Here is a 13,600-nt window from a genome sequence, read left to right as displayed (position 1 = left end):
TTGTTGCGGGAATTAAATTGATATAACGCATTCAGTGTTTAATAATTATGCCTAGCACATGATAAGTAATCAGTTAGACTCCAAGTATCTGGAAGTTCAAATATTTAAAAATCAAAAGTCTCCGTCAATTACCCAATATAAAACCCCAAAGGAGGAAAAACCATCAGGCTTTATTTCTCTATTATAGGATGGTTCCCACATCTGACTGATTATCAGAAAAACTTGGAAGGAGGTGAGTCATGGGAACATTTGGGAGAAATGTGTACTAGCAGAGGGAACAGCAAGGACAAAGACCTTGAGTGGGAGCCATGCTTGGTGTATTCAAGAAACAGTAAGAAGGCCAGTGTGGCTAGAATGCAGTGAGCTGGAGGGGGCGGGGGAGGGGCGGTGATTGGGGATATGAGATCAGAGAGGTACGGAGACCAGATCACTTGTTACAATTCTTAGTAGGTTTTGGACAGATCATTTTGGCTTCTGTGTTAAGAATAGACTGTAGGGGGCAGGGGAGGAAACAGTCCCCATGCAGGAGGCTACTGCAATAGTGCCCCAAAAGACAATGATAGCTTGGACTAGAGTACAAGGTTTCTTTGTGGGATGGTGAGAATGTTCTAAAATTAGATTATGATAATGGTTGCACAACTCTGTAAATATACTAAAAAAGATTGAATTGTATGCTTTAAATGGGTGAACTTTATGGTATGTAAATGATATCTCAATAAAGCTATTCAAAAAAAAAAGAAATGGGAAAATGGATCTGACCAAGGAAAAATAAAAGAATTGACAAATGGTACTGACAGCTTAGCTGAGATTAGAAAACACAAACTTGCAGTGGTATCAATTTGCATAATTGTATGGTTTCCTCCAACACATCAGTTACTGTTCAATGGGTGCTGTATAAAGGTGAGGACGTAAGGAAGTTCAGGGTGCTTCTGAGAAAAGTTCAGGGGATCAACTATAGGGCCACAAGTTTCAGTCTGGTAGCAGAGGAAATAAAGACTGGGGGGGAAAAACCAAAAGAATAAAATTCAAATTCCTTAATATTATGTCTGATGGTCTGGCCCTGCCTATCTCTTGAGCCTCATGTCTTGCTTCTTATGTTTTAAGTTCCATTCGTAGAGATTTTTTCTTTTCTTTTTTTTTTTTTAAAGATTTTATTTTTTCCGTTTTCTCCCCAAAGCCCCCCAGTACATAGTTGTATATTTCTCGTTGTGGGTTCTTCTAGTTGTGGCATGTGGGATGCTGCCTCAGCGTGGTCTGACGAGCAGTGCCATGTCCGCACCCAGGATTCGAACCAATGAAACACTGGGCCGCCTGCAGCGGAGCGCGCGAACCTAACCACTCGGCCACGGGGCCAGCCCTCTGAGATTTTTTATTTTCTTGAGTGCCTCTAACTCTGACTCTCTGTACATTCTGTGTTACCCTTCCTTCCCCTTTTTTTAGGTCTCAGCATAATCATTGTTTCCTTAGAAGGTCTGCCCTGATCCCTAGGCAACTCTGCTACACATTCCTACAGCATCCTGCACTTCCTTTACTTAGCTTTGCTAGGGTGTGTCAATTCTATCCATTTAGGGTGCATTAACAGAGTTTAATATCTGGATCTACAAAGCTGCAGAAGAGTGACCAGGGCAAATACTGCTATTCCATCTTGGCCTGTCTGAGGAGCCAGACGTTTCTCTAGATAATCATGGTAGGCTGGCTAATGGTCCCCAAAGATCTCACATCCTAATCTCTAGAACCTGAGAATATGTTATCTTACATGGCAAAGGGAATTAAGGTTGCGGATGCAATTAATGTTGGTAATCAGTTGACCTTGAGATGGGGGGATTGTCCTGGGTTACCTGAGTGGGTCAAATATAATCACACGAGTCCTTAAAAGTGGAAGAGGCAGAAGAGGGTGGTCAGAGAGATGCATGTGAAGAGGACTCTACCCACCATTGCTGGTTTTGAAGATGGAGAAAGGCAGCCACGAGTCAAGGAATGCAGGTGGCCTTTAGAAACTGGAAAAGGCAAGGAAACACTTCTCCCCTAGAGCTTCCAGAAAGGAATACAGCCTGGCCAATACCTTGGTCTTAGCTCACTGAGATCCATATTGGACTTCTGATCTCCAGAACTGTAAGATAATAGATTTGTGCTGTTTTAAGCCACAAAGTCTGTGATAGTTTGTTACAGCAGCGGTAGAAAACAAATACATACAGTAACATTCCTATATTGCCTCCATATGAAACCAAGTAGACCTTGAAGCTCTCCATCTTAAGCTGAAGATGTACCCACATTGAACCAAGTGGATAGCCCCTAAACCATCTGTTTTGGGCTGAATTGTGTCTCCCTCCAAATTCATATGTTGAAACCTTAACCCCTAGTACCTTGGAGTTAAGGTCTTTAAAGAGGCAATTGAGTTAAAATGAGGCTGTTACGTTCTGCTTCAGCGGCCCAGGGTTCGCCGGTTTGGATCCCAGGCGCAGACATGGCACCTCTTGGCAAGCCATGCTGTGGCAGGCGTCCCACATATAAAGTAGAAGATGGGCATGGATGTTAGCTCAGGGCCAGTCTTCCTCAGCAAAGAGGAGGATTGGCAGCAGATGTTAGCTCAGGGCTAATGGTCCTCAAAAAAAAAAAAAATGAGGCTGCTAGGATGGGGCCCTAATGCAATATGACTGGCATCCTTACAAGAAGAGGAAGAGACATGGGCGGCGGGGGGAGGGAGGTGGGGGGGTGGGGTGGAGAATGACCACGTGAAGAGGCAGCAATGGGGCAGCCATCCTCAAGCCAAAGAGAGGCCTCAGGAAAACCCAACCTTGCCGGCACCTTGATCTTGGACTTCCAGCCTCCAGAACCGTAAGAAAATAAATTTCTGTTGTTTAAGCCACCTAGTCTGTGATATTTTGTTAGGGTGGCCCTAGCAAACTAACACACCATCATAATATAAAACTAAAAATGTCAGCTGGGAAGGAAAGGGCTAACTGCAGGCCTATAGCTCCTTCCCTCTCTACCAGGAATCAATGCCCTCAAGCAAATTTCCTTTTAAATGTGCTAATAATATTTACCAGCAGAAAGAAAATGAAGTCCTTATCTCTAAAATGCTTCTAGCAAGATACACTTGGTCTATAGAGATGGCTTATTATAAAAGCTGGAATTTATGGGTTTATGAGGCATGGTTGGCTGGAGAACAGGGCTTCATCATTTAAATTGTGTAACTAATGAGGTATAAAAAGGGGATGTTGCAAAACCAAATTACTCCCTTTGTTTAAACAACGTCTCTGCCTACACTGCTTAGAAGGAAACTTGTCTTTTAATTCTGAATCTAAAATGCATGGTAATGAGGGAGAAAAACGGCATTTTGGAATTAAGTCTGATAATTTTGGACTTCTCCAAGAAAAGATTGTTTCATCTGTGCCTTGTGATCACCCCGTATCCTTTGAATCATTAATCAAGTTTGGCATTAAGTGAGATCCGTGACTGACGTGAGTCTGATTTGACAAACTCTGGGCTTACCAATACTTTGCATAGAAAAATTATTTCGCAGTTCTTATTAACTCAGAAACATTCCTGTTTTAAGTTCTATCAATCCAATTTGATAAATTTATACTTTGGATAGAATAATTTGGTAATATGAAGGATTAATTATCATATAATTAAAATAATCTGATAAAGGGACATACATGCATTTATTTGAAACTTTATTATATAAATTTTCATTTCTTTTAAAGATTACAAAACCTGTTCTGTGACAGGAATACAAGCAATATTGTTCCAGGATTATTCATGGATACGTCTGAAAGAGCTTAGATTACACATTAATAGTATGATTTGAAAACTTCCCAGATTAAACTCTTAAGTAAAACAATTTAAAGTATTCAGTGATACTTAATCCTTTACAAGCACTTCATGATTATGGCAGCAGGGCCAAGCATCTGATGCGATTTAACCACCAATGAAAGGTACAATACATATGAACTCATGATATGGTACCTTGGGCTTCTGGCATGCCTTACTAGAGAGAAACTAGTACAAAGTAAGATCATATGTCATAGTAGAAAAATATTTGTGATTTTTTTCTTTTTTAAAAACTGTTTAAGTAGATACCCACCCCATTCCCACCCATGGCCAAAAATGCAAAATAATTACATCCCTTAGGTGTACACCTTCCCTTTTGCTTAGGGTAAGAGTTAAGATAAACCTAATACACGTACATATTTTTAAGAGTTAAAAACTCATCACCCATAATTATTAAGGATGCTAAGGAATGGCAATACCTTGAAGCTTTTTTAAATTAAAAAACAAAACTTTAGGTGGTAAACTACACTTAGAGAAACACACCAAAACCTTTATCCTTATGCCCTTGCTTTGTATTAAAAGTTCTACTTTAAATACTTGTTTGAAAAACTCAGTATACAGTTCATTCAGTACTATAGTGATAATAGGAGTAAAGATTTTCACTTCCATTAGATATTGAACTAATCTACTTAGGACTACTATAGCGACTCTCTTCTCACATACGTTTACATATACTGTACTCAAATGGTATGTGCTCTAAAGAGGTTTCTTGAGGTTTGCACCTCTGAACTTAGTCTCTAAATTTTCCTTTCCACTAATCTCTATTCAATGTCATATACTTTGCTAGTTGCTCTGGGAGAAGTCATGGACATTTAAACAGCTTATCATGCACTTCAAGGTTACATGGCAAAATAATGAGGAAAGTGCCTTAAGAGGTAGGAAGTAGGCTCTCATCCCAACCCTTGGTATGCCCTATTATGAACAGTTAAAAGACTGGAATCGAAGTGGTAAATGTGAGACTCATAGTAATACAAGGCTTAAGAAAATTAAGTCGACTTAGTTACTAGAATTCTTTGAGAACACTCAGTCACATTGGAACCAGTTACAAGTCACTCAATCACACAGAATACAGCAGTGTCAAGAATACATAAAGCACATTGTAGATACAAATTCTTCTTGGCCATCCATATTTAGGTATTGTCATTCTGTAGATTCTTCACTAGAAAAAGTGGTTAAGCGTGGCTCTGCAGAATACCACAGTCCCAAGAAAGCGAATTTCATTCCTTCATTAATTGGTCTCCACCAATGGCCACTTGGGGAAACCAGCAAAATGTAAGCAATCTGGAGGTGAAAAGAGGACTATTTTCATTAATTGAAATAACAGTACTGAGTTAAGTCAACTTATCTGTGAATTGAATAAGGCTCAAAGGACACATCCAGTTTGTTAGTCACATGGAGTTGGACCTTTCAGAGGGACAGAACTCAAGGACTAGATTGGAACCTCCTGGTTTAAGCACCAAGGGTCAGCCATGGAACCTATCATATTTATTAATCACAGAAAACAGACCTGACACTTTACATTCCTGAGATATCTGTCCTAATGCCTTCATAAAACTCGATACCACCATAAGAGAAAATTTTCTCTATAAAATATAGTGAAGCAAGCTGAAAAACTTTAGGTCATTTATAAAGGCCAGGAAATAGAGAATATCAAAACCATGTTGAGATGTGTATTGCTGGCTTCCATGGTGGTTAAGCACATCTGTACCAAGGCCCCCAAATCTTGAATGCTTTTCTGCTAACTCTTCCAGGCCTTACCTTAGCCCCTTTCTTATCCAACCCCTTCTGCCTACTCGTGAAGCCTTTGCACCCCTCTCCCACTTCAAGTCTTTCCTGGACTGAGGGTACAGGGCACAGCTAACAGGCCAGCCCCACCTTCAATGTCCCCTTGCCCCGAAAGCAACCACTTCTTAAAAATAGATGGGAAATGGTTGACCCAAACCTGCTCTTTGCAGCCCACCGCATGTGAAATATGGAATCTCTACCACATACACACCACACCCTCTCCAGACACTCGCTAAGTGACTTTTCCCAAGTCAACCTCACAGCATCTCAACTCTGTGCCTTGTCAAATTATTACATTTTTGGAATTTTGGAGTTGCTTGTGAATAAATGAATCCATATCAAATCTGATATGAAAAAAGACATCTCTATAAATTAGAAAGAGCTGAAATAATTTATATAAAAAATTAAAAGGATAGAAAACTTACCTTAACATCATCACTTGAAAGGGAAGATATAAGACACATGGTAGTGTAATCCATATTTTCCAGTATGTGCTTGGCAATGTTAAATGCAATCTACCATTCTGGATTATAAGCTAAGAGGAGGTTTGCAAAAGTGACCTGATAGTTTAGTTCCTTCTTTCACGTTGAAATATCTTTAAGACTGAACTAAAACGTCTTGGGACAAGCCCTGGTAACCAGCAGCACTAACTGGGGAAGGACTTCACTACCACAACGATAGGGGCCTGGAGGAATTGGACTTGGAGAAATTAATGGAAAGGTTATCCCAGCACAAGCACTATATTCAGAGCACACTGTTGGCCAAGTTTGTCTGCTGTACGTCAAAGGCAATAGGAACACTAGAACCACAGATGAAAGAAATTATGCTTATGAACTGCTTTTTAGGCAGAAAGCCTTCAGTTTTGTGAACATATAACTCACTTTTCTCCAATAAAACTGGCAGATGGACTAGGCAAAGAAGGCAATATCTTTGAAAGCAGTAAACTTGGCATTCATAGACCAGTAGAGGACTGCCCCGAGAAATATGTAGTTTTTGAACAACTCAGCTCCTGGTCAGGTGATAATATGAAGGGAAGGCAGCATGGTGTTACGAAGAAAAAAAAAATGAATGGGAAGTTAAGGATTCTAGTCTTTCAGTCTCAGGTTCTTTACATGCAATATGAGAAAGTTGGACTAGATAATTTATAAGGATTTACACAGTTACTTCTGGTTCTAAAAGACTATGAGAGACAATACACCTAAGAAATTATGGAATAGCATCAGTGTCAAAAATCTGAAAATATATCTTTTTTCTGCCTAGAGTTACATTTACATTTTAAAAGTGACAAGAATTTGCAATGACCATGGTTTGAAATGCTGAAGAGAGGAGAGAGAAAGGGAAAAAAAAAGCTTCTTTCCAGGCAATGGAAAGTGGCTTTCAATAGTTAGCATCCACATACTCAAAAATTTTTAAACACTTACTCTATGTAGATCTTCTGAAATCCCTCCTCTTATACATTTTTTATTTAGAAGATAAACATACATTTGATTTCTATGCAATAATTATTTTGTGTCACTTGGGCAAAAGGAATGCCATAGATTTTCCCTTTCTCTTTAATTGCATAGAGGAGAAATTAAGGAATAACAAGTGGTTTCCAAGACATTTAGATAAACCATGCTTTCTTGGCTTTGTACTTTCAGGGGAAGATTTAAAGCCTCTGGCAGGAAAAAAAGATTTCTGATGTAAATGCCTTCATACATGACTAAGAAAGATCTGTTTGGGCACATTCTTGATAAGGTAAGTTAAATCACTTTTTCCTTGCTCATATTTTTTCATATTACATATTGATGTATGTAGGGAACTTGGCAAAGATACAGGTATGATGGATACAGAAGTTTCTTTAATTGAAAAAAATTGTGCAAACTACTAAATTAGATGTAGATAATGAATACTGTAATCTAAGCAGATTCAGTGACCATTATGAAAAGTGATCATTTCTGAAGTTAAAGAAAGCATTATATGGCTATAAATCATCAGGAGGAATTCAGAAAACACTTAATGCTGAACGTTCACTTAGGCTACCTTAGCTATGATTTCAGGTTAGAACAGATACTGTTTGATCAAGAATGTTTTATTCCCTAGAATAATAAAGTTTAAGTCCAATTTCATATAGAGGCCCATGGCCTTTATTACATTCAAATTAGTGTTTAATATAGAGCATTGTAATGGGATAGAACTCATTATGATTTACCTTTTTTCCAAAAAAGCATACTTTTCTTGCAGGTATACAAGAACAAGTATCCTGTATTCATATGCTAAATTCTGTAATTTGATTTATTTAAACATGAAATATGCAATGGGACGTGAATGACGGGTTGCTAAATTTTCCTTCGCCAATCTCTTCACTATGACTCTTAAAGGCCTTTGATGTATACTGGCAAAATCCCAAATTATATGCCAAATACTAAGCAGGGGTACTATTTAAAAGTGCAAGGACTACTTCCTTTATTAAGGAAAAAAGAACCTTAAGGAGTTGCAAAGTATATGGACTAACTTCATAGGTGTACTCTTGATGTCATGCCACACACATATGATAACTTTCTCTACCGTAACAGCTCTCTAGGTTAGTCTGACAGAGCACCTGACTTTAAGAAACAAACGAATGAACGAACCAGTGAAACAGACATGGGGAAAGATATGTACATTTTGGAAGTATTACATTCAACAGCTGTTCCACAATCTGGCCTTTTTTAGGGCTGTCCAACAATACTGTTAATCCAGGTGAACTATTTAACCAAATTTAATAGTCAATTGATTAATAATAATAGATTCCAAGTTAAACAAGGCATGTATACATTAAAGAAAGCAGTACAGAAATGTACTGTATATGAACTGTTTACAAAAACATACAAAATGTTGGATGGCACAAGGGATACAGTGCTAATATAAACGGATTGTTTAAGCTAAGTGCTTAACATAAACTGTCCATCCCTATAACTAACAAAGAATATTTAAGGGACATGAAATATTTCCTATAAAAATAATGCTATATGGTGTAGAGTACTTTATTCAGTGTATTTTTAGGTGGTATTCATATGTTCATTATTCTTCTTGTTGATTCAGTGAATATATCTTCGTCATGTTTCCATTTTCATTTCATCCGAAGCTCCAGGAAAATCTAACTGGCTAACAATCATTTAAAGCGAGAAGAGACGAAAGCAGGAGCAGCAGCAGGAGCAGCAGCATTATGGGTACCAGCTGGGACAGTGTGTGCTTGCAGGTGTCTCTCAGATATGTGCTACCTGTCGCCAGAACTTGTGCTATCAGCTTACACCACGGTACCAAATATCCCACTGAGGTCACTTCACAGGGCTGTGGAGGTGATTTTTTTAATACCTCTCCGCTGAGCAAGAGTAGAGCGGCCTACTGGTTCCAAAACTGGTGACTGATTACGGTTTAAAGCAGAATATGTAGCTGCCATGGCACCCTGAAAACAGGAAAGAAAGGTCACAAGAAAAATGACAACAGGAATCACATGTACACAGAATATGAAATGAAGGTTTTTTCCCTCAGATAATTTCTTCATACGCAAATTTATATAGATTTTATTAGGCTCATAATGAAAATAACCACACTAGTCAAATCCTCTGATTTAACTGAAATTGACGAGGTCTGTGTGGGAGGTTGAACTTTTCTTAGGACTCCCCCACTCTTTTTTTCTTTGCAATCCTTTACTGTAAGAGGCAGCAAGGCATGCTCTTTCGGAACCTGTGTTTTGCCAAAGAGTCTGCATTAGGTTGTGCATAAGAAAGAGAAGTATAAAGAAAAGTTAGGAAATCCATAAGCTTATCTGATTAATAAATTCAGAAGTCATTCTTAAACTAGTTTTATTGTGATATTCTGGCATGCCTTGATTTTTCTTTTCTAAATCACCCACTGTATGAGAATCCCACACAGGAAATGGATGCACGCTGAGGGGAAAGGGAAAGGGAAAGGTGCTGGGCACAGAGGTGTCTCCTGGTCTCTTCTGGAGGACATGTGGAAAACAGCGCCGGGATGCGACTGCTCACCTTGACTAGATGTGGTGCATCCTGTCTGTTCAGTTGGTATTGTGGCAGTTGGTCCCAGTGGACGATCCAAGGGTGTCTGAGCACAAGGGCAGCAGTCAGTCTCTGATGAGGGTCCACGTGAAGCATTTTTGACACCAGGTCCTGTAATGGGAAGAAGAAGAAAACAAGCTTAAACCTTTTTGTTTTCCTATAGCACTCAATACTGCTGCACATTCTTACTTAGTTTATAAGACACTATTTTTTTCCCAGTAGCAGACCTCTGGGCTCAAAGCAATTTGGTCAACATGACAATTTGTTAAAAAAAAAAAAAAAAAGGCGAAAACTTAAGTCTCTGTTTTCTCCTCCGTGAGTTACTGTAATTTGGGTGCATTACAAAGGGTTAATTGACCACATTTTATGTATCTTTAAGTGATTTGGCTCTTTTTTTCCCTCAGATATTCTGAGTTTTCTGCATTTTTTTAGGTTAATTTCTAAGTAATTTTCAGCTACTTAAGACTTTTTTGTGCTGCTGGTAATATTGGAAAAGCAGAACGTAACTGTTCAATAATAGGAATTTAATTGGAGGGCCCTAAATGCCCCTCCAAAAGATTACAGAGTTCTTTTTATTTTTCACTACTTCAGAAGCAACTCATGGGCGTTATAGAGAAATCAGAAATACATAGAAGCAAAAGAACATGAAGAACACCCGGAAACCCACTCTTCCAGAGACAAATGCCTTCCTATGCATGGAATAAAGATCCATATAATTGCTATATAATTTTATACTCTCCAAAATAACACAATTGTTGATTTATAAAAGTTATCTACCACTTGTTTAATTTTTTCATTCAAAATATATCTATTGAGTATCCATTAAAGCCCAGGCATTCTGCTAGGCATTGGGTATTTAGCAGTGAACAAGGCAGAAATGAACTCTGACGTCATTAAGCTGTCAGCCCAGTGAGGGAGAGACAAAGAATTACAAAGCAAAGAGTAAGTTCTTTGATGGGACAAATAAATACAAGGTGCAGCTAGAAGAACACAAAGAGAGTTCTGAACCGAACAGGGTAGGGTGGCTTAGAAGTGACTTCTTTAGAGGAATGTGAGACCTGAAGGATAAGAGGAACTGGATTAGAGAAGGGAAGGGGGAAAGAGAACATTTCAGGGAGATAGAATGGAGTGCATTTGGAGGAAAGTCCTCAGGTGTGAGAGAACATGCCTCAATTAAGGAACTGAAAGGAGTGCAATGTGGCTGTAGCATAAGTTGTAAAGGAGAGCATGGCAGCAGTTAAAGTGGGGGAAGTGAGGAAGGACCAGACCATGAAAGCCCTTGTAAGCCATATTAGCAAATTTGGGCTTTTTTGGAGGTGATAAATCATTTAAAGCAAAGGAGTGATGTGGTCAGGTTTGCACTTTAGAGAGATTGCACTCACTTAGTGTTGGGGGGGGGGGGGGGAAATGGATCGGAGGGAGCAAGCCTGGAGACTCCAATTTGAGACTGGCAAGAGATGATAGCCTGGGGGAGGGGGTGTGGAAGAGATGGAGAAATATGGATGGAATTGAGGTACTTAAGAGAAAGAACCGACAGAACCTGGTGGTTGACTGGAGGTTGGGAACTGGGGAGATGTTATTCCAAGTACTCCGCTGCTACTAGATATTTACTGTTTCTTATTTTTAGTTATCATTAACAGCTAAGAACAGGAATAAGCTACTGAACAGAATTAGAAATAAAAAAAGAAACAATTAGGGACTTCCCCTTCCAAATTCTGAAAGTGGGCAAATGTGATTCAAATGCATAAAAGGTTGCAAAACTGCCCAGAGGCACAACAAAACTCAATTATAATTTTAATCAAATCTGTGTGTTAACCAGTGCACTTCTGGCCAAGTCACTTAGAACCACTTCTCCTTCTACTGCTACCCTTCAATGCTTCCTCCTCCTAAGCTTTCTCTTTAAATGGTGATGCTCCCCCGAATTCCTTCCATGGCTCTCTTATCACTCTGCTTAGATAAGCTCATTCATGCTTATGGCTTTAGCTACTATGGATGAGAACTCCTAACGTCAATGTCCACATTAGACTTCTCTCCTAAGATCTACATTCATATAGCCAGTTGCCTAATGGACACATATCTCTTAATTAAATATCACAGAAGCATTTCAAATTCATAACGTCCAAATCTGCAATCATCACTCCTCTCAAAACTACTTCTTTTGTATTCCACATCTTGGTGAAGGACACCATTACCCGACTCATTTGCCCGAGGTGGAGATGTGGACTGCACGCTTGAGATCTGCTTCTCCCTTGCTTCTTATGTCCAATAAACCAGTGAGTCTATTCTGCCTCCTAAATTTCTCTTCCATTTGGCTCAAATCCCGCTATAACTGCTCTAGTTTAGGTCCTCACCATTCATGACCTGAAATAGCGCAAAATCTTACAAGCAATGCTCCTAATATTAGGTCAGTGAGAACTGAATGAAATAACGTAGGTAAAAGTGTTAGCACAGTCCTTGGCAGGTAAGTGCTCAGTGAATGTTCTTCTCAAAGCCACATATGACACATATGGCCCATAAGACTGATGACACATGTACAACTTGCTCTGGAGGGGACACACCAGATGATAGAGCCCTCCCTCCCTATTTTGTGGGTATTTACTGTATTACGTCATGCTTGTAATCACAAGTCTTACTTGGACAAATTAGTAAAAGTTATTAGTAATAACATGGCATTTATAAGACTGGCTGTGAGTTGGATACAATTTTTTGTGCTCTATTTGTCCTCACCTATCTTTCACTTTCACTCAAAAAAGCATACTGGAATGAAAGTGAATGAGAACCAAATTATAGAAATTAGAGAGAGAACCTTGACTTGCTTTAACTTATTGAAAAAGCAGGAAGTGTGTAAGCTCTGATACTTTATATGGTAACATTGCTTGATATGCCTCCCAACTGATCATGACCAAGTTTGTGGCAGCCTCCATGGATACAAATTACTGCTCCACAGAGTGAATTTGAAGAAGGAAAACCTGATCACTACAATGCTTACTATTTGTCAAAAGTTCTCAATACCTAGAGTACACCTCAAATGCTGAACGTGATCTACAAAGCCTTTCCTAATCCCAGTTCATTGGGTACCCTCTCACATGTATCCTGCACCAGTGATATCAAACTACTTGCAGCTCTCTGGAGGCATTCTGCCATTCCCAGGCCACCATGACCATGAATAGCATGTGCTGTTCCCTCAGCCTGGGATGGATTACATCCTTCTGCTCCCCAAGCTGCCTGGCAAATCCCTTCATTGCTTCTGGAGAGCCTCCCCTGAAATCTTTCTGACCAAGCATCATCTGTGAACTTCTTTAGCACAGAAAACAAACCACTTTCACAGCACATGTGACACTGTACTGTATATTTTTGGCCATCTCCCAACTAGACGGTGAGCACCCTGAGATCAAGAATTCTATGTGAATCACATCTTTTATCCCTGGAGGCTTCACTTATTAAGCGCGTTGCAGGTGCTTAACACATGAATTAAAAAGGAAACAAGTGCCCAGAAAAATGAATTATCTGGTTAAAGAAATTCTACTGTGGAAAAAAAGAGAAACGCTAGCATTTCATTTCATTTTTTTTAAGGATTGGCACCTGAGCTAACATCCGTTGCCAGTCTTTTTCTTTTCTTTCTTTTTTTTCCCTTCTTCTCCCCATAGCCCCCCAGTACAGAGTTGTATATTCTAGTTGTAGGTCCTTCTGGTTTTGCTATGTGGGATGCCACCTCAGCATGGCTTGATGAGCGGTGCCAGGTCCACGCCCAGGATCCAAACTGGCAAAGCCCTGGGCTGCGGAAGCAGAGTGCACGAACTTAACCACTCGGCCACAGGACCAGCCCCAGCATTTCATTTTAAATGCAGTTATAAAACCAAGTATTATCTACATAGACATTAAACTGGTTAACTGAGGCTTCATCTCTGTGCCAAAAGTATCTCTATATATTTTTGGCATGC

At 39.4% G+C, this 13,600-nt stretch overlaps 1 protein-coding gene across 5 annotated transcripts in view; it reads right to left on the bottom strand.

The window, feature by feature from the left end:
• Nucleotides 1-3,660: 3,660 nt before the first annotated feature.
• The window catches only part of RPS6KA3 (ribosomal protein S6 kinase A3), a 111,883-nt gene continuing 101,943 nt past the window's right edge, over nucleotides 3,661-13,600 (bottom strand). For 4 of the 5 annotated variants that reach the window (XM_046672838.1, XM_046672839.1, XM_046672840.1 and 1 more), the window contains 2 exons: nucleotides 9,630-9,770; nucleotides 3,661-9,046 (listed from right to left, as the gene is read on the bottom strand). In XM_046672838.1, the coding sequence (XP_046528794.1) occupies nucleotides 8,924-9,046; nucleotides 9,630-9,770 (264 nt within the window). In that variant the 3' untranslated portion in view covers nucleotides 3,661-8,923. The remainder of the gene's footprint in view (nucleotides 9,047-9,629; nucleotides 9,771-13,600) is intronic. The other variant, XR_006890274.1, reaches the window with a different exon arrangement.

This window comes from Equus quagga, chromosome 10 (genome assembly GCF_021613505.1).
Source record: "Equus quagga isolate Etosha38 chromosome 10, UCLA_HA_Equagga_1.0, whole genome shotgun sequence".
Lineage (NCBI taxonomy): Eukaryota > Metazoa > Chordata > Mammalia > Perissodactyla > Equidae > Equus > Equus quagga.
This window is presented reverse-complemented; position numbering and strand designations above follow the sequence as displayed.